The following is a 26241-nucleotide window of genomic DNA, read 5'->3' as shown; positions in this document are numbered from 1 at the left end:
TACAGTTCCTTAATGCCTAGGGTTTTTTTGTGGCATTAAATATATTTTCTAAACATTGATTTTTGCAGTTGCGTCATATAACAATCACGAACATAAATTTCCCTTGCCAGTCTTCCAATATCTGAATTTTTCAGCTCCAATCTGCACACTTGAAAACATTCCAACAAATTGATACAGAATTGTAAAAAATGGCTCAGCGTGATGTGTTATAGTGCGAAAAAGCTGTGTGCTGGTCCAAAGAGAATAATAATTTCAAAACAGGATGTATCGTCGAAATCTCTCCAACATGGAGAAATCCCGTATTTCAAAATTAGTGTTAGGATATAAAAATGGAAAAGGAATGAATTATAAATAAACAAAACAGAATTGAGCCGAAATATCTTAAATAGTTTATTGGCTCATTGGGGAAAAGCCTTGCGGCATAAAAACCCCAGAAATAAAGAATTTAACGTGGATTACAAAAGAAATAACGATGAAGATGTGAGCGTTAGAGTAGCGATAATCACGAATTATCATGTATTGATAGCGTTATGTATACGACTCGGAGTTCTACTGGATCCCATATGATTCCGCGGGATCCCTCAAGTATGTAGTGTGTGCTGCGGCACGACCTGGCGGAGTATGACTCCGAGGGATCCCTTGGTGTATATGGATAAATGTGTGCTACGGCACGACCTGTTGGAGACACTCCTCCATGGGATCCACACGAGTGTATGTAGAGGTGTGCTACGGCACGACCTGGCGGAATCGTGATTCCGCGGGATCCCTCAAGTATGTTGTGTGTGCTGCGGCACGACCTGGCGGAGTACGACTCCGAGGGATCCCTTGTGTTGTTATGTATATAGGTTCGTTATGATCATGTTCAAACATGATTTACAATATCGCGCAATATCGTTCACACTGGACACTACCGTGGTTCAATCACACGATCTCTTCTCTGATCCTTGTCCGAAGGATATCGAAGTGACTCTACCGGACGACTTTCTACGACTGCCTCGATCGCGCCTTTTCGACTCCCTCATCTGGGGCCCAACCGTCCTTTTGTCTTCGCTCGAAGACCCCAGGAAAATTCGGCGCCGCGCAGTCGACCGATGGTTTACGTTATGGCGCGCACATGCTTATCTTGGGGCTGACCCGCACTAAACCGTGAACAAAGAACATCCTGTCTGGTCTATGTCACGAGACGTAGACCGTTCTCGGTCCTCACTTCGTACCCTTGACTCGAGTACATAAAAAAAAGGAAAACCCTCTTCGTCGCGACGAAAATTTATGGTCGCGGTCGAACACGCTCCCCCCGTTGCGAGTGGACGAGTAATAAATCTAACTTATAAACTACGTCACTATAGTTCCGCGGGATTCAAACGCCGACAATCCAATGTAATGTTCACGTCTCGTTATGTGTGTTCAGTCAATGGACACAATTGCGTGATGTTCCGCTTGATAACGCCGTTGGTGGTTTTGATTGTGGCGACTCGGATTTCGCCATCCTTGCCGGGGTGGACCTCCATGACTCTGCCCAGCCTCCATCGCATGCAAGGTAGATTTTTGTCCATCAGGATTACAACTGAATTGACCTGGAGTTCGCCACGGGTTGTGAACCATTTTTGGCGCTTTTGTAATTCATTGAGGTACTCTTGGTACCATCGTTTCCAAAAGTCTTGTCGAGCCTTCGAAATTACCTTCCAAGAGGTTAGCCGGTTCTCTGGAACGGAAAGATAATTATTTTCCGGTAGCATCGTAAGTGGTCGACCTACTAATACATGCGCTGGTGTTAATGCGATAGGATCATTTGGATCGGTCGAAATAGGACACAACGGCCTAGAGTTTAAAATCGCTTCGATTTCTACTGCGAAGGTAGTGATCTCTTCAAACGTGAAGAGACGTTCGCCGATAACCCGTTTAAAATGATGCTTGAACGATTTCACAGCGGCCTCCCATATGCCTCCGAAATGTGGTGTTAACGGTGGATTAAAATACCACGTTATGGACTTGCTTACGGCAAATTCGTTGACGGTTTCTTTAAATTCTGTGGATTCGAACAACGCGTACAATTCGCGTAGCTGGTTATTCGCGCCGACAAAATTAGTACCATTGTCCGAATATACGTGTGCAGGTATAGCTCGACGCCCGATGAAACGTCTGAAGGCGCCGAGAAAACCCTCGGTTGTAAGATCGCTTACGATTTCGATATGGACCGCCTTGACCGACATACAAATAAAAACGCAACCGTATGCCTTTACGCTGTTTCTATTGCGATGCTTTTTTTCTTTAATAAAGAATGGCCCGAAGAAATCTACACCGGTGTGAGTAAAAGCCGCCGTTTCCTCGACACGTGATTTGGGTAAATTTCCCATTTTTCCTTGTAACGGAGACGGTCGGAAACGGATGCAACGAACGCATCGTCGTACGACTTTCCTCACTTGATTTTTTCCGTCCAGGAGCCAGAAACGATGGCGAGTGGTGTATAGGGTTGTTTGAATACCGGCATGGTACGTGCGTTCGTGTATTTCACGGATTATAAGATCGGTAACATGATGATAAGATGGTAAAAGAATCGGATGTTTCTGTGTGTAGGGAATTTTGGCATTCTGTAACCGACCGCCGACACGAAGAAGTCCGAATTCGTCCAGAAACGGACTCAGCGATGCGAGTCGACTACCTTTTACTTCCTTCGATGCTGAAATGCGTTCAATTTCCTCGGAGAATTGTTCTCTTTGTATCGTTTTGATGATGACGCATTCCGCGTTGCTTATTTCTGCTATACACAACTCGCCCGTATATTTGTTAGATCGCCGCACACGTAAGCAACGCGCGATTACACGTGTGAGGTTTCTATACGAAGAAAAATTGTGAAAAAATTCGCATCTGTCGTGTTGTAATGTTAAACATGTATTTTTCTTACAACCCGGTAACTCCTTGACAGTAATGTTTAAACTTGCCGGCCAAGTAGACTCGTGTTCGCGTAACCAATGGGGTCCCTCGAACCACGAATCGTTCTCGCGGAATGTCGCAGGAAGTTGTCCGCGAGACAATGCATCGGCCGGATTGTCTTTTGTTTTGATATGCCGCCATTCCGCTTCCTTGATGGCCTGGATTTCCGCAACGCGATTCGATTCAAAAACCTTCAACACGGTTGGAGACTTTTTTAGCCACTGTAATACTATGGTGGAATCTGTCCAGAAAAGAACACGATTAACTGAGAACTTAAAAGCAACCCTGGTCTCTTGATAAAGCCGGGCCAACGTTAACGCACCGCATAGTTCGAGCCGCGGTATAGTTGTCTCTTTAAGAGGTGCAACTCGCGATTTAGCACATGCCAGACGAACGAGGGTGCGATCCTTCTGATTGCGGGAACGAATATAGATACACGCGCCATATCCCACCTTGCTCGCGTCGCAAAATCCATGAATTTCAATGCTGGTAGGATTATCGAGCAAAAGTCTCCGATCTATCGATAAATTGTTTATACACGGAAGTTGGTTCGAGAAGGTTAGCCATTGCGTATGCAGCGCTAGCGGAACCGATTCGTCCCAATCGAGCTTCGTTTTCCAACATTCCTGCATGAAAACCTTTGCAGTCAGAATTATTGGTCCCAGAAGCCCGAGAGGGTCGAAAATTTTGGCGATCTCAGATAGAATTTCGCGCTTTGTCGATTTCGTGGGAGATTCTGATGAATTTACAGTATATACCAATTTATCCCCCTGCGCGTGCCATCCGATGCCTAAGGTCTTTATCACCGGGCTCTCATCGGTCGCGTAATCCGTTCCGAGAAGTTTTTCGCCTATGGAGTCAAGGGCGTGATTGTGGTTCGAGGCCCATTGCCGAATAGTGAAACCGCCGCGTTTCAGGAGTTCGATTACCTCATTGCGAATAATTAAAACCTCCTCCAAAGAATTTGCACCTGTCAAAAGATCGTCAACGTATAAATCGCGTTTCAAAATTTCGGAAGCATATGGGAAATCTGCGCCTTCGTCGACCGCCAGCTGTTGTATGGTTCGGATAGCGAGGTACGGAGCGGACGATACGCCAAAGGTAACGGTATTTAGTTCAAATGTTCTGATTCTATTGTCGTGATACCAGAATATACGCTGGTATTTGCGGTCTTGTGGGTGAACTAAGACTTGTCGGTACATTTTCTCGATGTCGGCGGTAATGACATAGGAATGCGTGCGGAATCGTAACAAATGTTCGAAAAGTTTGTCTTGTATTGTAGGACCTACCATAAGTCCATCGTTTAATGACATATTTTTAGGCGACTTGGCCGACGCATCGAACACGACGCGGATTTTTGTAGTCGTACTTGTAGCCTTTACGACGGCGTGATGTGGCATATAGTAGCCAGTAGTTGAGTCGTCGGTAACCAATGACATATGCTCAAGCGTAATGTACTCTTGCATCACCTTGTGATATTCTTCCTTAAGAATTGAATTTGCGTTGAGCTTTCGCTGAAGTGAGTGGAATCGACGTAAGGCGATCTGTCGCATGTCGCCGAAATCTCTATCGCCGGCACGAAATGGTAATCGTACTACGTATCGTCCGCTCTCAGTACGCGTCGTGTTTTCGCTATAATGAGTCTCGCATAACGATTCTACGGATAGTTTCGACGTTTCTGCGTCCACGTTTTCAATCAGCCAGAACTTCGCGATTTGTTCTTTCAACTCTGCTAGATTGCACGAGATAACTCGATTTTCCGCGCTGTCTGTTGTTCCGCCTACTACCACCCATCCAAGTTGGGTTTTCTGTAAAATTAGATCGCAGTCATCGCGAGATAAGTTGATCTGCCCTATCGATATCAATGACAAAGTGGCCCCAGCACCAATCAGAATATCAACGGGCCGCGGAATATGAAATTCAGGATCGGCAAGACGTATGTTAGCAGGAATTGCTATTGATTCGCGTGGGAATACCTCATCGGGTACCGAATCCGTAATTCGCGAGACAGTTAAACACGTTAATGTTTTCTGGAAGTCGCTGTGGAGCGATCGGAGCGTAACCTGAATCAAATCTTTTGACATCGTGGTCATCTCATTGATTCCGTTAATCGCAATCGAGCATGGTTGGGTAGGAAGGTTTAGCTGTTGTGCGAGAGTCTCAGTCATAAAATGCGCCGTCGCGCAGGTATCGAGAAGTGCCCGAGCTTCAATGAACGTTCCGTTGTGCTTTCGGATGCGAACTATTGCACTCATCATTAACTGTGAGCGAGGAACGCGACACGCGGCGGTCAATGCGAGCCTTGATAGTCATGTTGAACCCGGTTCAGCCGCGACATTCGCGGACTTTAGCATTGTATCAGCCTGTACGGTAGAAGGTTGTCGCGTGCCGAAATTGTGCAGCAACGAATGGTGAAAACGCCCACAATGTTTACAACATGACGACCGACATTTTCCGCTATGAGATCGCAAACAGTTTCGGCACAAATTCTTTCTATTTATAATGTCCCAACGTTGGGACACGGGCAATTTTACGAATTCCGGGCAACTATATAATAAATGGTGTTTGTTGCAATAAGAGCAAGTGCGCACGGTAGCTGTAACGAAGGCACGCGCGCCAGCCTCACCTTTACGCGTTTTGATTCTACGAGATTCCCGTTCGGACCGACGCTTGACTCCCGTTTCGGTGTTATCGCGAACGGCACCCTTCTCTAGAGTGATCCGTCGGAACTTCGTTTCGTTTATGAACTTGTAAAATTCTTCCAGCGTGGGAAGAGTGTCCAAGCTCAGTGTCTCTTCCCATTTTTCACGTATCTCGCTAGGCATTGCTCTTTCTAGAAATCGAATAATCAAAGAACTATCCGGAGTAACCTTTAATGATTGTAGCATATTTAAATGTTGACGAACATCGTCAACCAATTTCGCGAGTCCGCTAGCTGGGATTTTATTTGCTGTTCCTAAGTCAATAATGGCGTCTAAGTGCTCTGAAACGAGAATACGCCGTTTTTCGTACGAATCTACTAAAAGACGCCACGCATTTTGATAGTTGTCCGCGCTTATATTGAAAACCAAAATCTTGTTCAGCGCGTCACCGATTAGCGAGTTTTTCAAATAGATAAACTTCTCTAAATCTGTTATGTCGGTACGCCCGTCGATCATAGTTAGAAATGTGTTCTTATATGAGAGCCACTTTTCCAAGCTTCCGTCAAATTTCGGTAATTCGGCGACCGGCAATTTCAACGTACGCCGTCGTCCCTCTCCTAAGGTCGTATTTAAGTATGAATTACTGAGCGTCTCGTTTACCGGCGCGGATGACGGTGCAGCGACTTCCATAGACTTAATTTTACTTGCGATGTCGTAATACCGATCCTGAATGTCTTGTATTTCGTCCAAATGATTATTCTCAGGATCGATAATTGCGAGTTCATCATTCAACTCCTCGTATGCGTGAAACAATTCCGTGACTCTATTCAACCGCATTTTGAGATTCGTTTCGTCATATTGGCCCGACGTGATGTAGTTCTCGAGCTGCGTTATTTGTCGTTTAAGCGACGTACGCTTTTGACCAATTATGCGGATCCTATCCATTATGATTATACTACGTACTCGCACGCACCGTATATATGTATGATTAAATCTAGTCTATTTACGAAAACGCACAGTCGAAAATTATGGCTGATAATCGGTACTTATCTTTCGCTGATGGACAAAGTCTGCAGCAGGAGGCGATATGGGCGAGAGGTCCACCGTATGATGCTGAAGATTGTGTCCAGAGTTCATCAACGTTCGTTCGTTAGAGTTCGACGTGTTATCACTGAGCACTGTTGTCTTTAAATCTCCGGATCACACACACACACCGCGTACTAAAAATTCCGACAAATTTGCGGACACGCGATAGTACGCGTCTAAATAGAATATCAATACTGTAGAAGCACCGTAATTCAGATCTATGTAGATATAGCTCAGACTTGTTTCGGGGAGATGATGCTACGTTCGCTGTCAGAGCCGAAGTCGTCCGTTAACCGCGCGCTTTCCTTCGAGGGACCGTATCCCCCTCCAAGGGATGCGCCCCGTCTTCGTAGGGCCCTCCCTCGGGCAAGGAAAATGTCTCCCTCCGTTTTCCGTGTCCAGTGTTAACGGCGATTGCGCTCAACTTTCTAATGTTTTGTCACATCTTCATCGTTTTAACGCTCACACCTCACAGGAGGCACCATAAAATGTATCGTCGAAATCTCTCCAACATGGAGAAATCCCGTATTTCAAAATTAGTGTTAGGATATAAAAATGGAAAAGGAATGAATTATAAATAAACAAAACAGAATTGAGCCGAAATATCTTAAATAGTTTATTGGCTCATTGGGGAAAAGCCTTGCGGCATAAAAACCCCAGAAATAAAGAATTTAACGTGGATTACAAAAGAAATAACGATGAAGATGTGAGCGTTAGAGTAGCGATAATCATGAATTATCATGTATTGATAGCGTTATGTATACGACTCGGAGTTCTACTGGATCCCATATGATTCCGCGGGATCCCTCAAGTATGTAGTGTGTGCTGCGGCACGACCTGGCGGAGTATGACTCCGAGGGATCCCTTGGTGTATATGGATAAATGTGTGCTACGGCACGACCTGTTGGAGACACTCCTCCATGGGATCCACACGAGTGTATGTAGAGGTGTGCTACGGCACGACCTGGCGGAATCGTGATTCCGCGGGATCCCTCAAGTATGTTGTGTGTGCTGCGGCACGACCTGGCGGAGTACGACTCCGAGGGATCCCTTGTGTTGTTATGTATATAGGTTCGTTATGATCATGTTCAAACATGATTTACAATATCGCGCAATATCGTTCACACTGGACACTACCGTGGTTCAATCACACGATCTCTTCTCTGATCCTTGTCCGAAGGATATCGAAGTGACTCTACCGGACGACTTTCTACGACTGCCTCGATCGCGCCTTTTCGACTCCCTCATCTGGGGCCCAACCGTCCTTTTGTCTTCGCTCGAAGACCCCAGGAAAATTCGGCGCCGCGCAGTCGACCGATGGTTTACGTTATGGCGCGCACATGCTTATCTTGGGGCTGACCCGCACTAAACCGTGAACAAAGAACATCCTGTCTGGTCTATGTCACGAGACGTAGACCGTTCTCGGTCCTCACTTCGTACCCTTGACTCGAGTACATAAAAAAAAGGAAAACCCTCTTCGTCGCGACGAAAATTTATGGTCGCGGTCGAACACAGGACCAGCTGCATGTGAACCATCAAAATAATTGAGAGAATATATTAAAAGTTCACAGATACGACTTCTCCGGGAAGAAAAATGTTGAGTTCCTTCATTTTACGAGCTGATGCAAAATGATTGGAATCTATCCAGCAGAGGTGCACACCTAATGGATGCAGGGTCACAATTACAAGGCCCTATCCGTCTCGAGAAACAAATTCTCTCGCGGCGGCGCGCGCGGCGGTTTAATATCCCGGCCCGTATCACGACAAGAACGCGCGTACAAGACGCCCTATAAAACGGGCAAGATAAAGTTCCCATAAAGACGTCAAGCGAGTTGCGGTGAGTGTCTCGAAGGCCGCAACGCGCCGGATACGCTATCTCTCAGCTCTGGGAATATAGACCGACTCGATAAAAGTTATCGTAGGTACCCCGCGAACCGGCTACGTTCCACGGAAATTATTTCTGTCGCGGTAAGTCAAAATGGCCCAGGAAGATTGATGTCTCACCGTTTCGTCTCCAAAATAGCCGGGAAGAACAAGTGCGACAGCCTTAGAAGTCCACTCCCTCGCCTTTCTACCTATCTACATAGTGGTTTGCTGAAGGCCATCTTTATTTTTCAATAACTGCAGCCTCACCCTTATTTTGCAACCGTCATCTTGTTCGTCCTTTACTCTAATTTTTGGACTTATGCTACCCCCAACGTTCGTGCCATTGTTAATAACCTGTTTTCACAGTTCACCCTATAAAAAATACAAAACAATATTTACACATTGCAATTTATATATCGATTTCTCAAATAGATACAATCGGTTACGCGAATCACGTCCAACTGTAAAAACACGCGAAACTAATATTATATTAAAAACCCGAGTAGCAATGTGTACAACAAATATTTTATCAACTGCATACGTACACGTACATAAAATGGAGAAGTAATATATCTACCATGTGCAACGTTATGCAAATTGGTATTTTTTCACGGAGTTCAGGTACTGACAGTTGCAGGGAAAGTTAATTTACATCAGTAATTGTATTTCGCGGATAAAAAATACACTGGGACTATATCAAATTTTTACGTTGCATTTTAGGCATACTTCAAATGAATCGGAATAAGATGCTTTATAAAATTCATTAAAAAAATTAGGTATTATAATTTTGCCTTCGGTGCGCAAACAAATGTTGAATACATTAAAAAAATAAAAGAAAAACAGCTGGTGTATCATGCGAAAGCATTTCGGAAGGTAACGAGACCAGGTTTATCTCTGCGCAATTATTTTTTACGAAACGATAACAGCATAAACGTGTGGAATTTTTTCAAAAATTAGTGTTCAGATACTTTCTGGAGCGAGCGCGGTTTTGTCCGAACAACTCCTATCCCTCGCAGGACCGCCGCGCCGCGCCGTTCTGAAATTCGCGTCGATATCTCGGTCGTGCGCAAATAACAGGCGTAATTAGCCGGGAATCTCTTGCAGCGGTTTCTCCCGCGATGTTTACCGCGTGGGCGTGATACGGGCATGCCGAATAGTGGTCGCGCGATTAGAGTCGTCCCGGATATTTGTTGAACTTGGAGAGCGTTTGGAAAGGCGCGAGAGCGGAACCAGTTCGACTGACGGGGAACTTCGCCGATGAAACTCTCTCCCTGTGTCGGGAATCGCGTTCTCGGTCCCATGTGTTGATTATTTATCGGGCGCCTTTCGCGCGCAATTTACGCAATAACGCGTTAAATCTGGAATAACGATTCCAGGTAAATACGGGAGCCGCAGTTCGCGGCACCTGTGCCGACCCGCGCGAGCTGGCATTAAAGTCGTTTGTCTTCGGTCCCCGGCGAATTTCGGAACGGGAAACGAGAAAACGATTCGCCTATATGATGCTCCACGTCCTCATAAATCCAAATTCGAAAATTTCCTCCCTCACAATCCTCCTGATTTTTATAAATCTTTTTCTGCTGCAATACATGCTCAACATAGAACCGCAAAGAGTTGAATTGTCGCACAGTGTGGTCGATCGCCAATGTAGCTGTTCAAAAGTCCCAAAATGAAAATTGCCCCCAACGCTTGTGTGGCGTTTAATTATATGTTTGAGAGCTCGAAACATAACAAATATTTTGCTTAAGGAGTCTTGAACTGGTTTTAAGTAAACAATGAACCAGCTACAAAATCTCTCGGAAGATAAAGGGTCAGTATCAGATTATTAGTGAAATCTTTACTTTTAGTAGTGTACCCTTAAACGTTGAGTAATAAAACCTCTCTCACCAGCTGTGAAGGAACGTAAGTATTATATTATATCATATTACCATCCATTATTTTATTTAATGGAGTCATTTCCTTGATAATTATAGTCCTTTTCAAACTTTAGAAACGTGTAACTTGCTAGGAATCTATCATAACCTCAAAAGCATGGCTGCTCAGCCTTTGTGGATTATTTTTACAATGAGGATTATCTTTGACAATGAGGAATTTTTCAATTTCTATGTCAAAGAACATGTTATGACCGTAATGTCTAGTTTTTTCTCGTTTTATAATTATATTTTCTTTTGTAATAATAAGCTTATTAAGTTTTTGTTGTTAAATAAAGTTATGGGGGGAGGGGTGAAAAACCTTACTTGTTCTGTCGTGTAAACAGTGTCTTGGTCGCGCTGGATAGGGAGGGGGGGTGGAAAGGTCAGGGACTGTTCGTACGGCGTTCCGCGTTTCTAGATTCGCCATATACACCAAGATTTTTCTCAAAAGATGTCATTAAAAGCACGTTCTGAATTTAGAACAGCTAGATCGGCGATCGGTCACACTGTGCTTCGTCTTTCCGAAGAAAATGATAGAACACGAGAAATTGGTACACTGGATCGAAGGAAAATGCATTGAACCGACTGCTATCGCGAAATTACCACTCGAAGGTCTCCCGATCCTTTTCAACTGGAGGTTGCGGATCGTCGCAGATCTAGGTAAGCAATCCCATAGATCATCGCTCCCATGTGCGAACGACCGGGCAGAAACAACACCTTGGTCGGTTCCAGGAGGTTTTTCACGGTTTCCGAAGCCGTCAGACGCCGGGAGCACCTGTCGCGAGCAGTTTCGGAGGCGTTGGAGGAATACTAACGTCAGAAGGAGCGGTGGGGGCTCTTGGCTGGCCAGCTGCGGCCAATCAGGTTACCGTGCAGAACAATCGCTCGAGCTGGGAGCCGCCCCATTGCTCTCAGATTTGCACCGGAGCATCGGGTTACCGTTTTCGCTGAGCGATTCCGATTGTCGGTCGTTGGCGGACGATCCGCACGCTGCTGCCCGGAAGGAACCTGTGGACCACTTTTATTCATGAAAACATTTTAAATTCCAATGGCAAAATTGAGCCGGGTGATCGTTCTCGCGCCACCGTTCCAGCTCTGTACCCTCTTTGCTATTCTCACGGACTCGTTCTCTGTTCCAAAAGTGCCGCGATCGTTTCTCCATCTCCGCGAGAAGATTGGATATCGACTCTGCCCGCCATCCACCGCGCGCACCAGCCCGTACGTGAACACGTAACACACGATCCTGGTAGGGGAAACGTTCCTTCATTCGTTTTCGTCCTTCCTCTAAGTCCCATCTCTTTTCCTCTTGTTTTACTCGCACATCGTTGCTCTTCATTCTTCCTTTCCCGCCACACGGTACACGCGAGTCGTTTGTCTTGCGAAATGGCTGAATTTCATCGAGGGAAATCGATCGACCATGGATCGTGAACGATACCACGCCAGCTCACGGAATTTAGTGGAGCGAATGATACCGATTCCGTTCACCCTCCCTTTGGAACTGCGTCGATCAATGTTGATCGAGCGTTTTTAACAGGTTCTCCGCTCCCAGGATGTTTACTCTTTTATGACACTTTCAGGATACTCGATCTCTGATCGATGAAAATCGTAACAGTCTGAGATGAAGTCTGAGCGTAAAATTTGATAGTTTGGAACATATTTAAGAAATGTCCAAGTGAAATTTGTACAAGGAGCACAATCAGAAACTGAGTTTTAGGGCAGATTTTAAATTAACAATGGGACTGTCAGTACGGTGTCATTTCAGATTTATATTGTAGTTATAGAATGATTGGAAACATGAAAGTAATAAATAGAGCTTTCTTCCTTGCTGGGGCCACGAAGAAATATTTCGCAATGAAAAATTCCGAGGTTGAAATGTACACTCGTTCAGGACAGGCTAAGGATATACACCTATTCCTGCTGAAATATTAATGTGGATTTATAGCCAACAGTCTTCATCGTGCGATTGCAGTTCCTCTGTCTCTATAGTTTCTCTATATTCATAGCTCTATTTCGACATTGATGTTTCTCTTGCACACGGTCATTTTATGGATACGTATTTAAGTACACGAACATATTGTTATTTATCTGTCTGACGAGAAGGACAGGTGGACAGCCATATAAAATAGATGTGACAGGATATAGCAGTGTCGATTCCAACCAATCGACAATGCACGTCGGTTCTCCGGTTAAAAAGTAACAGCAGTGCAGCAAGTAGATCGGTTTACCGTAGGACGGTTCATTTGCCCGATGAAACAGGACCGAGCGGCGCTCGCTCATTAAAATTAATTGACCCGTCGGGTACGGCTTCTTGTCAAATAATCGCGCGATACCGTTGCGCGCGTCCGTTTATCGAGCGTTTCGTTCTGGAAAAAGCGGGATCGGTCCGGAGCTTGACGTCTCGCGTTCGCACACCGGTTTCACAGGGAAAACCCGCCGGGAGAAATCCGCGAATTTACGTGCGGGGCCGATCGACGGCCGCGGGACGAAAGGTTAATTAAGCGACGGCCGCAAAACATATCACGCAATTATACGATCCGTCCCCGCTTCTCGAACCCCTCCCCTCCCGTCGCAGTTCCACCCATTAATATAACAAGTACCCGCCCCCGATGTATAATGAAAGCCGGCCCCCGAAAATTTCCGGTGCTCGCCCGTGGCCGAACGTCGAAATTCGCTCGCGAGATTTCAATTACCGGAACACCGTGACCAAAGAGTGGGGAGGTGAACTTTTAATACCGCGGCAAAGAAAGCTTAATTAAGCGGTCGTATTGACCTTTTCATGGATATTACGCGTTTCCTGGCCGAGTCGCACGAAAACAACTCGCTGAAACACCAGGAAAATCCTTGACGTATAATATATGTACTCGCCGGGCGTGTATCAATTCCATTTTCACCGCAGTCATGCCTGTCAACGCGATCAAACCATCTGACCCGAGAGCCGCGCGAACCTTTCCTCGAGCAATGATTTTTGAATGATCCGCTGTCGCTATTTGGAGGCTTTCAATGAATTTATTGTAGACGTACGATGCGTTGCGTGATACTATTACATTAATAGCAGAAGCACCCTTTGAAAAATTTGTTGAATATAATTTGAAGTTCATTAGCCAGTGTAATTTTTCGAATGGAAGTTGCGATGCCTTTTCGAACCGACGCGCGCGCGTTGGCTGGCATTTCCGGTGAAATTAACTGCTCCCGGATCAAGTTTGGTAATTTCAGGACCAACCAGCAAAAACAAACCTTCAAAGACCGACGCGACGGTCGGCGGCTTGTCAGCGCAACATTAGCAACAACATTATTCACCGGGCGTTTAACAGGACCCGACAAACCGCGCGCATTAATATACAGAAATTCTTGCCGAAACTACTAAAACATTCGCTATAACAAGCAATTTACGCAGCATGCAGTGGCATCACCGCGAGGCGTACACTAAATGACGCAGGATTTGCGAAACCGCAGATGCGGCCGGTCCAACCGTGTTTACACATAATTGTCGCGGATTTAATTAGTGCATCCGTCGAGGAGGATTCAAACTCTCGCGGCCAGTCGCTAATGGATCCGGCGAACTTTCGGAATTTCGGTCCTGGGAACGCCATCAGAGTCTGATTAATGGTTCCGCGATGGTTATAAGAAAGATCAAAGCCACCAGTTCGACCGGAAATGAAACGGATTCAATGTTGAACCAACAGTTTCGCTGGTGGACGCGAGATTTTCCCTCGGCGAGCAGAGCTTGCAACACGATTACTAAGTGTGTGTATTTTCGGAGGATGTACTGAAAGACAGTAAGAATTCAAGAAATTCAAATTCTATGTAGAATCATCATTTACGCTTCTTCAGCGCGAATTCGCAACTTTCGTAGATTGCGTCCGACAATTCCTAATAAATGTTAAAAATAAAAAAAGAAGCGCGGCTACCATTGGTTAATATAAACCATTTGAAACACTTGACGTTAGTGCGCAAACACTTAGCTGCAACAGTCCTAATCTCGACGCCCGTTAAATATTCCGGCCTAGTCGTCCGCAAGTGGAATAGGTAAGCGGCTGATCAGGCGAGGCGGTGCGTTCGGAATATTAAGCGAGGCTCGCGAACAGTAGCCCTTTGTTTCCTTCCGTGTCGAGCCGCATCAGAACTGACCTTCCACCCGGTGAAATCTGACCGGGTCGGAAGTTTAATCCGCGAGCCACTCAGAAATGACAACTGTAGTCGTCGTCGGATACAAACGGTAAAATATTACGTCCGGTTCGCTGCAACAACGCGTCGCCGTCGGGTCGGGCCGGGCCGACTCTCGTCGCAATAACGTTCGAAAGTAGAAACATTAACCCGGTACAACAGATAAATCTCGGAACAACTAAGGGAAGAAGAATATGTTCGAGAACGCTTCGTATTGAACTCCTGGTTCGGTTATTGCATCCCGGGGATGGGTCGGGGATGGGTTATGAAAGAATAACACAATATGTAATACGAAAGTTTTCACGGTGCTCGAACATATTTTCATTCCGCTCCGCGCCACGGATACATATTTTCGCTGGCGAAGCGCACAGTAATATTCTTTGGACCGTTCCGATCGATTTCATCTAACAAGAAAGAAAAAATAACATCATAGATAACCGTGAGATATCGGCCGGACGCACCAGCTCGGATGGATTCTCAATGGCCACTGTTTCACTTGGAAGTGCTGGAAACAATAGACAATCCTGTTCCTGCATCACGCGCTCTCGGTTACGTAGATGGCGGGTCAGAGAAATTGCCTGGATTACGCGAGACTGCTGGGCTTGGAAGAAAATTGAAAATTCACATTAACGAGTGCCGTTTCAGCCAATCAATAGTCAAATAAATATTCTTAACTTAATGTAAACTTTTCCAATTCCAATCTTTGAGTGGCCAATTAAGTATATGTATGTAAGCTTTGTATATAGGCCGGTGAGTTACATAGATACTCGAGAGAGGTCAGGACTAGAGAGGATAAAAGTAAACAGAGATTCAGATAGATAGTGAGATAGAGAGATTCAATCGATTCATTTAATAATTAATTACCTCGATAATTCGTGAGATACGAGTTGATGAAATATCAGAAATCTACAAGTGCAGGTTTCTATAAAGAAGATTGTATGTGGAGAGAATATAGGGAAGCACAAACATTTAATTGTTGATTCTCTATATTTTTAGACGAATCAACCTTGTGTTTTTGCTTAAGAAGGAATCCGAAATAATATTATATGTATGTATAAATTGTCTCCGAACCTGAATAGTCCCCGAAGGAGGACGACCCTTGGACAATACCCAGACCTCTTAAAATCACCTCTGTCTCGTAGATCTATTCAGTTAGGCAGGATTGATCTTACCGCGGCCAGTATTTAATTCGACGTTCCGCCCACAGCGGATTGCTATCACGACGATTTCCGATTAGCACTTGGCAGCGGCGGCGATCTCTATCGCGTAATGACGCGTTCACCACGGTAGTTTAGTAGGTTCTTTGTAAGTAATCGGGTCCACATTGCAGGTTGTTCAGCAACGTTGACGGGACGAGGGCCGTGTAATTAACGGCGGGCCTCCAGTAATCACGAGTACGCCGTGGATACGTTAAACGTCAGAGGATCGTAGGCTCGGCAATCAGGTTAAGACGCATTCTCCTTGTGCAACGGCTTGCGCTCCCCTACTTGTTATCGAGAAGCGATAACGTTTTACCAGAGGAATGCCTAACGGGTTCCGCCTTCGAAATTGACAGTTTGATCGACGGCGTTGTTTCGCGCCATCGCTGTAATTTATGTCGACTGGACGAGAGCACGTGATCTGCCGGGGATATCCTGCGTCTCGGTTGCTTGACAACTTCTATGATATATACACGGACGACCGGTCACCGAGCTTTATTATTATGTAAAATCGATTATTCGACCGCGTCTGCCCGGGATATACCGTTATAAATAATGGACAATGTTTATCTCCTTCGCGAGATTACGCCGCGTAATCCTTGTATCTCGATCATCGTTAAAGCCGCGGCTCGACGTTTTTCCTAATAAATTATCGGACCCAACGCACAACCATAGTCGACACTGTAAATCCTACACCATCGGCTACGTGTTACCTCGATAACGTTCCGCTTCGGACAATAGAAACGCTGAGAATCCGCTGACGGCTTAATTGATCCTGATCTGCGCGGGTTTATTGTCGCGTCTGAGTTTTAGTTTCCATTTTTGTAAAATGAAACTAAAAATCGCTAATGTTTGAGCAATTCTGCATTTTATCCACAAGTTTTTGTCATGAATGCATAAAATCCGTATTTTTATTATTTTTATACGGATATTTATGAAAAATAATAACTGCACGCATAAATTATAAGAACCTGGTAATATTAATTTGCCAGTGTAAATAAGAAGTTCTGCCAATAAATATTTCTGCTCTTCATAATTTTAATAAGTAGAAAACAACATGCAATATCCATTAATTCTTCCGATATTTGCACTGTTTCGTATCCGATCAACTGATTTTCATCACAAACGCATAAAATCATCTACTAATTCCCCTTTACAGTCTGCGTTGCATCAATCAATATTTCCTGTATGTGTGTCGTTAATTAAATAAGCTGAACGTTTTCGTGCGAACGAGGGGAAGGAAAAAATTAGCGGAAAAACCAGCCGTGGTAATAGAATATCTCTCCACAGAAGTAATTGTTAACAAGATCGATCGATATTACCAACGTCGTTTCGCGACGTGAAGAGAGAATCGAGAAAGGCGAGATCCGGTTCTGCTCGCGTCACGGAGTAAATAACAGAAAGGAATATCGGTTGTGCAAACGGCGCGCATGAAACTCAATTAATACACCGCGTCGACGTGCATTTAATGGAGATAACAATTTCGTTTCGAGGGGATGCGAGGCGAGGCGAGACGCATCCGTCGCGTCGACGCGACGATATGGCAATAATTTACACTCGGCGGCCGCGATTCGGCCCGTATCAAACGCCGATAAAAATCGCCGACGGAAAAAATCAAAAGCTCACGAAAAGTGCAACAGCGATCAAACTGGCCGCGTCCAAACCTGGCGTCGGGAATCATGCTATCTACCATTATACATATACGCACCAACCAATTCAACTTTAGAAAAACCTTGACAAGTTGGTGAGCAGAAGACGGCCAGGAAAAAAAGAAATGAAAAAATCAAGAAAAAAGAGTGTTATTCAAACCGATTTTATTGAATTTTTCAGTTAAGGTGTTGGTTTTTGGGAAGCAAGGTAATTTTGTAATAAAGAAAACGGCAAATATCTTTTAAACGATATTTATATAGACGCTCTCTCTTCCAAAGCTAGGCTTTGACTGATTTTGGTCCGGAGCTCGCCGATACATTTTATACCAAAAACGTGAGTCATGTCGGCATTATTTTAAACATAAACATATCACGAAGTTTAGTGTAACAGGACCGGCAGATATGGTCCCTGGAATATATACATAAACAATAGTTCTCGGAACAGTTTTAATTTCTGTATCATGACGTCATATCAACATAAGGATTGTCTAAAATATTTATTATTTATTAAATTTATTCAAGAATTAAATGTTCGACGAAATATACGAGAAAGTCATGGTAAGTAGAATAAGTCTGGCATTGGTGAGACACGTGTTTAACACGGTTGTAGAAGCTAGAACTTGGCCCAGATTAGATTATCTTGGGGTTTAGGCAGTCCAGATTCAATAAGAACTTTGAACAGATCGCGCCAGGGCTTTGTGTATTCGCAAAACGTGCGGGAACATGACCTACAGTGAATATTATTGTAGAACAAACGCCTTATTCTCTTTGCGTGAAGTGGTCACGGTGGGCATGGTTTCGATGCTCTGGCTTTCGACGCGACGCCCAGAACAATGCCATTGGGGGCAATTTCTACCGTATCTACTTCGGAACTTTGAACTTTGAATATTTAAGAAGTTCGCACAGTTTAGCGAAGTTTATATTACAAACCGGCTCTGGGAATATATTCTGTACTATCAAATTCACTAGTAAACACTGAATGCGTAATTAGCTTCTTCCTAATAAACGACGATCGCAACGGAGAATGAAATATTTACTTGAATAGTGAATAAAATGTAAGGTGGAGTGGGGTAAGTCCGTCTACGTGGCAAGTCCATAATTGGTTATTTTTATTATAATATGAACGAAATTTCTCTAGCTTGTATGCATTAATGTAGTATAAGTTAGTATGAACTATTCTACATAGATGTCGCCAAAGAATAAAGGTGTTTTCCTCGCTTAAATCAACCAATGCCAAACAGTCACGTGCGAGGTACACGCACAACTTTGAGGTTACCCTGAACGTGCAATAGTTTACAAGTTATTCATATATTCTGTGTTGTTATTTCTGGTAAGTACAACAAACATTGATGTAGGTTTACATTAAATAAACCGTTTTTATTGTATTTTTTAAAATTTATTGAGAAAAACACTAAAATGCACTTGCCCCGTAAATGTTACTACACGGGGCAAGTGCGTACTATCACGGTGGGGTAAGTGCGTACTGTATGGGTAACTATAAAACTAAACAATAGATTGAATGCAATAAAAAGCATTTTGTAGCAGGCTTGATAATAATTCTTTTCTTGCCCCGTAGCACTTGAAGCAAGGTTCGAGATCATTTTTAAACTTTCTTTCGTTTACTTGAAAATGAATAACTATTATATAAAACTAAACAATATAATTTAATGCAATAAGAATTTGCATTTAGCACTTGAAACAAGGTTCGAAAGCATTCTTAACTCTCAGAAACATACTTGCCCCATTTTCGGGGCAAGTGCGTCCTAGTTGACACTTTGTACAATATCCTATCGAAATGACAATTTTCAAGCAAAATTAGAATTCTCTACATAATGCTAATTCATCAGTAATAACTGTGGCAACAGTTTGATACCAAGAACGTTAAGTTTTTACATAACAAACTGAAAATACATCAGTTTAAAGTCCAACTTTGCAAAAACTAGGGGGCGCACCTAACCCACTCTACCTTATTATATTTACTTCTACAGCGAAGAAGTTCATGGAAAATGACTAGCTTTCGTCGAGTTTGGCCCCGTCTAGATTAAAGAGGTGCCCCAGAGGGCAATTGGATCCTAGATCAGCTCCAGATCCTCTAATTTAAATTTCCAAGCCCTCAACACTGTTGATCACGAAATCTCGAGCTCTAAATTACACCGGGCCTCTACATACATACTCCATTACTAAATTCGCAGAGTGCTCCGACCCTAATTACTTTTTAATTGAACGGTCTGAAGCGGTCGGAGCTCGAAAACCGAAGAACGAGAATGTCGCGAGAGGCGTTCGACTGTTTTTCCGGGAGAAAAACGCTGGCTACCAACGAGACGCCGGATCTATTTTATGGAAAAACTTGCTCGAGTATCGGGACTTTGGGGAAGTTCAGCATCCTGCAGATGCGCCGCGACGCTTACGTTGAACTTAAGAAGATTTAGGATTCGACGCAAGGCTACGGTAGCATCGTGCTGGTTTTTCGGGCAACTGCACCGCGCAGGGAACTGCATCGAACATTGCAAGTGCCTTTTGCCCCGCTGTCCGAACCGTTTTCCGGTTACGGCTCCACGGATTCATGAGTCTTTTCGACGATCGAACACCGCAAGAATATCGGAAATTCTAACCGGGGGCCAATAAAATTAAGTGTATTGTGCGATAAATAGCAGCGGGAACGTTTTCTTCCGGGACACGCGCCGTTGCACGATGCTGATTTAGATGCTCGCGGAATTGCACAACTCCACCGTTCTCAAGTCATCCCGGGGACGTTTCAAGCTCGTTCCCGCGGATGTTGACCTGTTAATGGTATTGCCGCCTGGACCAATGCCACGAGAATACTTCTTCGCAGTTCATACTACAATGTAGATCCGCGAAGATTTACTTTTGTGGCTTTGAACTCTGCCACTGGCCGAAAGGGGATCACTTACCGGCTCTCCGGGAAACGTCTACTACACGGTAAATCTGCTGCCTCTCGAAGCTTATTTCTCTCTGGAAAATCTACTGGAAACCAACCGTCTATAACCTCCTGGAAGTTAATAAAATTATTTGCAGTTGTTGGCCCGAGCTGATCTTTGTGTAAAATTGAATTTTTCTGCTTCAACCTCGGCTCTTTCTTCCTTTAATCAATTTTATAAAGTGAACCTGTAATCGCTAGACTGCGGATCTTTATGCATTTATGGCTTGCAAAAATTTTCAAAAATTTAATACAATTTTTATGTATTTCGGATCTATCAAGGCTACTACCACTGAAAATAAGATTTTATTTCTTCCCAGTTTCTCTTGAAATTTGCCTGAAAAAATTAAAAATTGCATAAACATCCGCAGTCTAGTAATCGTAGTCGGAAATCTTATTGTTTCCTCAAATTACTATTTTATGTTTTGTTTGTTTATTTTTGATCGAATTTTCCGGCAATTATTTTCGCAAATGAAGGTATGCGAAATGCCGATGCCAATCGTAGGTGTCGAATACAATCGGGCTCGACAGCCTCGTAGCTTTTAAGCACCTCTATCCACTTTATATTCGAGTCAGTCAGAATTTGTAATTAACTGGTAATTAGTACGGTTATCACGAACGATAAACCCTAAATCTATCGCGATGTCCGCGCCACGTTGTTCCGGCTATCAAAGGATACGTCCCGAAGTGAGGGACAGGTTTAATCGTGACACGAAGATAATCCTAAGCTCCGGTTGTCAGTGTAGATATCACCGGTATTGTACATTATCGGAGATGACTAGTAACGTCGATACTGCTAATGACGACGCGGAAACATCACGCGTATACTCGTCCCTGCACCTCTCCTACAATCGATAATCCGATACAACGTGCCCCGAAACTTTCACTATGAATTCCGCTTATTAACAACCGTGGACCGGTGTTGAAACACCGTGATTGAATTTCCCTGTTGTTCGGGGAAATCATACTGAAATCGTCTGGGAACGAGACTATCGTGGGACACGATCTAAAATTGGTCTGCGAGATCTCTGATTTATCCGAGGCGTTACTTATTAGGGTAATTTGTTAAATTTGTGGGGCAGGGAGCTTAGATCGAGATAACAGGCTCGGCTGACTCGTAAACAACTCCCATTAATATTCTCCGAGCCCATTAATATTAATTTATCATCAGCCCGCAAATTTTTATGCACGATTTATGATACAATAAAAATGATGGAAAACATCGCTAAGCTTTAAAAATCTAGTTTATTCATAGTGTACCAAATCGAAAAATAATCATTCATCATAATAATAATCATTTGTATTTCATTCATTACGCGTTTTATTTATTTCGCTTATCGAGTTTATCGCGTCGATTCGCGTCTCTTGGCGAATCATTTTTAAAAATGCATTACCGTTGATAGGGGTCACTTATGTCCGAATATCGAATATAATCCGGAGTGCATCTGAAGCCTCGATTTCGGAATAACATTTGACCAATTCCCTCCGACTGGTAATTAGTATATTGATCAACAACGCACGCAAATCGGGAGGTACCGGCGTTCGAGCCATTTGCGCGAAATCATATCGCGAATGGCGGATAAATCGGTGGGGGTAATTGAATACACATCGGCGGGCAGACTCCATCGCGGTAAATACGAAATTGCTTTTCTGTTCTTCCGGCTGCGACGCGGATCCCGGAGAACGACAATTAAACGGGATATCGGGAATTTCTACAGGGCGCAAATAATTTTCTCGTGATTACCGGGCGAGACGCACGAATGTTGCAAGCCGATCGGTGCAATTTCAAACTGTTATCAACCTCTGTGCAGAAAAAAAGTTTGGTAACATTGATAAACACGCAACTGCCAATACTGCGCGCTGTATTTAACCTTCCTCTATAGAATGAGTCCTCACCCAGCCCAAATTCTGCTCAAATAAGGAGAAAAAGTCGAGACGCGCAAACCCATGTTTCGACCCAAAATGTAGTAAGATTCTAGTTCCTTTCTAGTTACAATCCGAGTCTATTGAAATCTCAATCGACACATCTATCACGAAAGAGTATATTTCTGAAAGTAGATACATGAGAAATTATATCAAGATAAAATGAAGAGCATTAATTATTGACTTTTTCTCAACGTTCACAATTCTACGCACCTTCTCAGTATTTGAAGGATCGACGACAAAGTGGTTTGGCGAAGAGATCGTGTTAATTAGAGTCCCACTAACAACCACGGCATGAAGACAGTCCCGTTTACCGATGTTGCGTTTAAATTTCGGTTTAATCTCGAGATATTACTCTTGGCACCTGTCGGTTCTGTTTAAAGATACGCCGATAAACCGTGCTCCGGTAATTAAGCTGCTCTTGTCGGGTCTTCTATTCCGCCGAATGGCCTGTCATAAGATGCGATTACACGTTCGTTAAAATTAACCCTGCCGCTATCCCTCTGCTCCCGTTGCTTACGACCTTATCGCGACCGAGTGCACACCGGGGGACTTTCAGATTGGGAGTGTCGATCGGGGAGTCTTCGTTATTAAACTGTTTGACAGCGAGGGACAACGATGGGGGTATCCATTTTATTGACTGCTGTTGCTGCGGTCCCCATAAACTTTGCATAAATGCAGTTCCTGTGATGGAATAGTCTTCTCCTGCTAAAAGATGGTCCTTTTCGTGTGCTATGTAACTTAATAATATTATTTGAATTCAGGAACATTTAACAACAAAATTTTTCCTTGCTGAAAAATGTTCCCTTTTGTGAGTTACATGGCAATACTTTTACATGATTTTTGAGCACGTATCGTTTACCATCACCTGATTTTTTAAATACATTCTCCGCCACATAAAACGGTTCGGAGACGCCTAATACGAGATAGTATAACGAAGTAAAATATGAAATAATAAAGCAGAGTGTGAATACAACGAGGTAAAGTAAAGTGTAGTAAATTAAGGAAGAGTAATGATGTAAAATATAACAAAGTATACTAAAGTAAAGTATGATATAGTAAACTACAGTGTAGTAAAGTACGACAGAGTGAAATGAAGCGAAGTAAGTAGAAGAATAACGAAGTAAAATAAAGCGAAATAAAACAAACCGAAGTCTAGCAAACAAAGCAAAATAAAACGTGGTAGGTTGAGATAAAATAAAAGCAAAGTTTATTGTGCAGAGTGGATCGAACGAGTATATCATTGGGAGAATATACAACGAAATCCGGGGCACGGTTGCAGAAGGTTTATTATGAAGTATGGTTGATTCTGTGTACGAATCGGTGACGAATTAGAGGTCCCGAATAAAAGGTATTTGCCATCGGCGATGAATTACTCGGTGAACCCGGCGCTCGCGTGAACAAGTCAGTTTGCTCGCGTTGAAGTATTTAATAAATTCAGCGCCGGGAATCGGTATCACAAACGGGGCGGTCGAGATCGTGTACCAGGGCAACAGTCGCGCTCATACAATGGCCGTTCACGATCGAGAGTCCTGTTTATATTAACACGACTGTCCGGGATTTTCATGAACACGCTGGAACGCGCACGACCAGCACAATCGCAGGATGTGCCGGCCGTTGTGTGTGTGTCTGAAACGAATGCGCCCGACGAGCATCGGTTTTTCATGGGATTTGCATGAAGTCGGACATGAAAACACGATGCTGATTACTTCGTCCGTATGAATTCGCATTAACTGATAAAGAACTTCCCGTTGCGAAATAATAGCTGCGTTGCCTCCCTTCGCTCGATTGTTTTGACCCGTATTTTTTTGTCAAACGAGAACAAAAGGATCGATGATCCGTCGAATGTAGACCAATTCCTGTGGGAGAACAATTCTGTAAATCCAGTTGAATGATTGTGTAATAGAACTTCGAATTTTCCTTCAAACCTAGAAGTCTATTATAATCGCGCTAATCATTTTCCAAACAACTGATTAATTCACGGAGAAACGAATAAGTCGGGCCGCGGGAAATGAGCAATTCTCAGGCGAGGAAACTGAATTAAATGGGAAGAAGAGAAGAGCTACAATATTCCCTGGGAATCTTCATGATTTCATTACGCTTTTTAATGGTTTCTTTCGTGGAAAAGTTGCTTTCGTTTCCTCGACGCGGTAACAGCTATTTCGCGGTGAGCTCTTCGACGTCAGAAAACGAAAAGAGAATCGAGAGAGGGAGGGAGAGAGAGAGAGAGAACGTGGCGTTAGCCGTCCACTTCCGGTTTCCCGGTGACAAACATCGAACCGCGAATTGGATTCCTTTTGCGAGCGGTTGGGCTCCCATTAATACTTGGACAGCGTTTATCCGCGCGGCGTGTGCCCAACGAAACTTTGTTATTACGTGCAAGAAATGTTACGGAACTCGTCTATATCTTGACTAAGCACGCCAGCTGAGTTAAGGAACTTGGCTCCGGCCGAACCCGCGAAATAAAAACACTGTTTCCCGGCGAGTTAAGGGACGTGTAACGCGGTCGCGTGCTGTAAACTTTTTCTTTTCGAGCACTCAATTCTATTTTCGCGAGGGCTGCGCCGCGAATAAAGAGTTACCTCTCCTGGAACGAGATTATTTCACCATTCTCCTCTCCTCGGCAATTTTTCCCGGCATCCTGCCTGCTGCTAATTCTCCGCTTTTTTATTTCACTGTTGCGAGACATCGAATGCTTTTGCTGCTTTTAGAATTATGGAGATCGGTGTTTTGTGAAAGTTAGACAGAACATTTCACTCTCGAATGGTACCGTGAGGTCTTTTGTGGCCCCAGCAACATTTTCTCTACACTGCCTTTCGTTGATGTATTAATTGCAAATGTAAAGTTTCTTCTTTTGATTTTTACGAGTTGTATTGAAGTAAATTTAAAATGCTTCCCGAGCGAGTTTATAAATGTTCAACCTAACCTACCTCGCCAACGATTCTAAAGACCAAGCTCGCACTTTTGACAGGCATTGTACGCGTTATTACGAGTCCGCTAAAATCGCGGCAGCGCAGAGTATAAAATTGCACCTAATTCAACGAAACGTTTACAGCAATAACGGGGGAACGCGGAACAAATTTTTCGTACACCGTGCTCGCCGACACGATGGGATGGTCGTGGAAATGCTTTCAGATAATTTCGAACATCGATTTTCCCCTTGAAAGCTCTGTTTAGATTCGCGAATGGAAAATGAAATACGGAACGGGGGCGGTTGTATGGAAATGAGTGAAAATAATTGTCCAACGATGGACGTTTAATCGTCGAGTCCCGGTGTGCACGCATATATTGCGAATTTCTCGGCGTTACTCTTGCGACGTGGACGAACACGACGTAGAAGTGTGATTCATTGTTCGTGTCGAAATCCACCGACGACAATCTTAAACCGTGTTCCATTCAATTTAACTCTAATTGAACATTTAATTCGACTCCGCCATCAATTACAATTTCTGTGAAGGGAGGAGTGCGTCGTCTTTCGTTCAGGGTGATGTAAAATGGCGGAAATAATCGTACGTCAATCTTTACTTCATTCTTCAGTAGACACTTTTTCAGAAAAAATACAACCTTCATTTTCTTACCTGTTTTCTAATGGAAGCTTACGCGAGTAGAGAAATATTCATAAAGAACAGCTAAGAGGAATGAAAGTAGATACTTCATCCGTTAAGATCAGCCCAAGTAGAATGCTGTACGATTTTTTTCTATGAAGCCATGCAAGGTTCAACAATAAAGTTGGAAAAATGAAAATGTTTCAGGAAAATAGCCTGTTCTACTTTCTCACCCATTCGCTAGTGAAAAATCATGCTAGTTGAAGATTTCTCCTAAAAATAATATAATCGGCGGCGTCTCCGCCGATATCTCATAAAGATGATCAATCGAGCGTTTCGTAAACGGCTTCCCGAGCAAAAGATATTTCGCAGGAGCGCGATAGGGAAA

At 43.8% G+C, this 26241-nt stretch overlaps 1 protein-coding gene across 1 annotated transcript; it reads right to left on the bottom strand.

Annotated features, from left to right (window-relative positions):
- Positions 1-321: 321 nt before the first annotated feature.
- LOC143216172 (uncharacterized) lies at positions 322-6518 on the bottom strand. The gene is made up of 6 exons (XM_076439013.1): positions 5558-6518; positions 3254-5005; positions 2903-3172; positions 2421-2758; positions 798-2198; positions 322-611 (listed from the first exon to the last, which is right to left on the bottom strand). Exons 1-5 carry the CDS (start codon positions 6516-6518, stop codon positions 1395-1397), a joined length of 4125 nt encoding a protein of 1374 aa, XP_076295128.1. The 3' UTR covers positions 322-611; positions 798-1394.
- Positions 6519-26241: the final 19723 nt, after the last annotated feature.

Source organism: Lasioglossum baleicum, chromosome 15 (genome assembly GCF_051020765.1).
Source record: "Lasioglossum baleicum chromosome 15, iyLasBale1, whole genome shotgun sequence".
In the NCBI taxonomy this organism is placed as follows: Eukaryota; Metazoa; Arthropoda; class Insecta; order Hymenoptera; family Halictidae; genus Lasioglossum; species Lasioglossum baleicum.
This window is presented reverse-complemented; position numbering and strand designations above follow the sequence as displayed.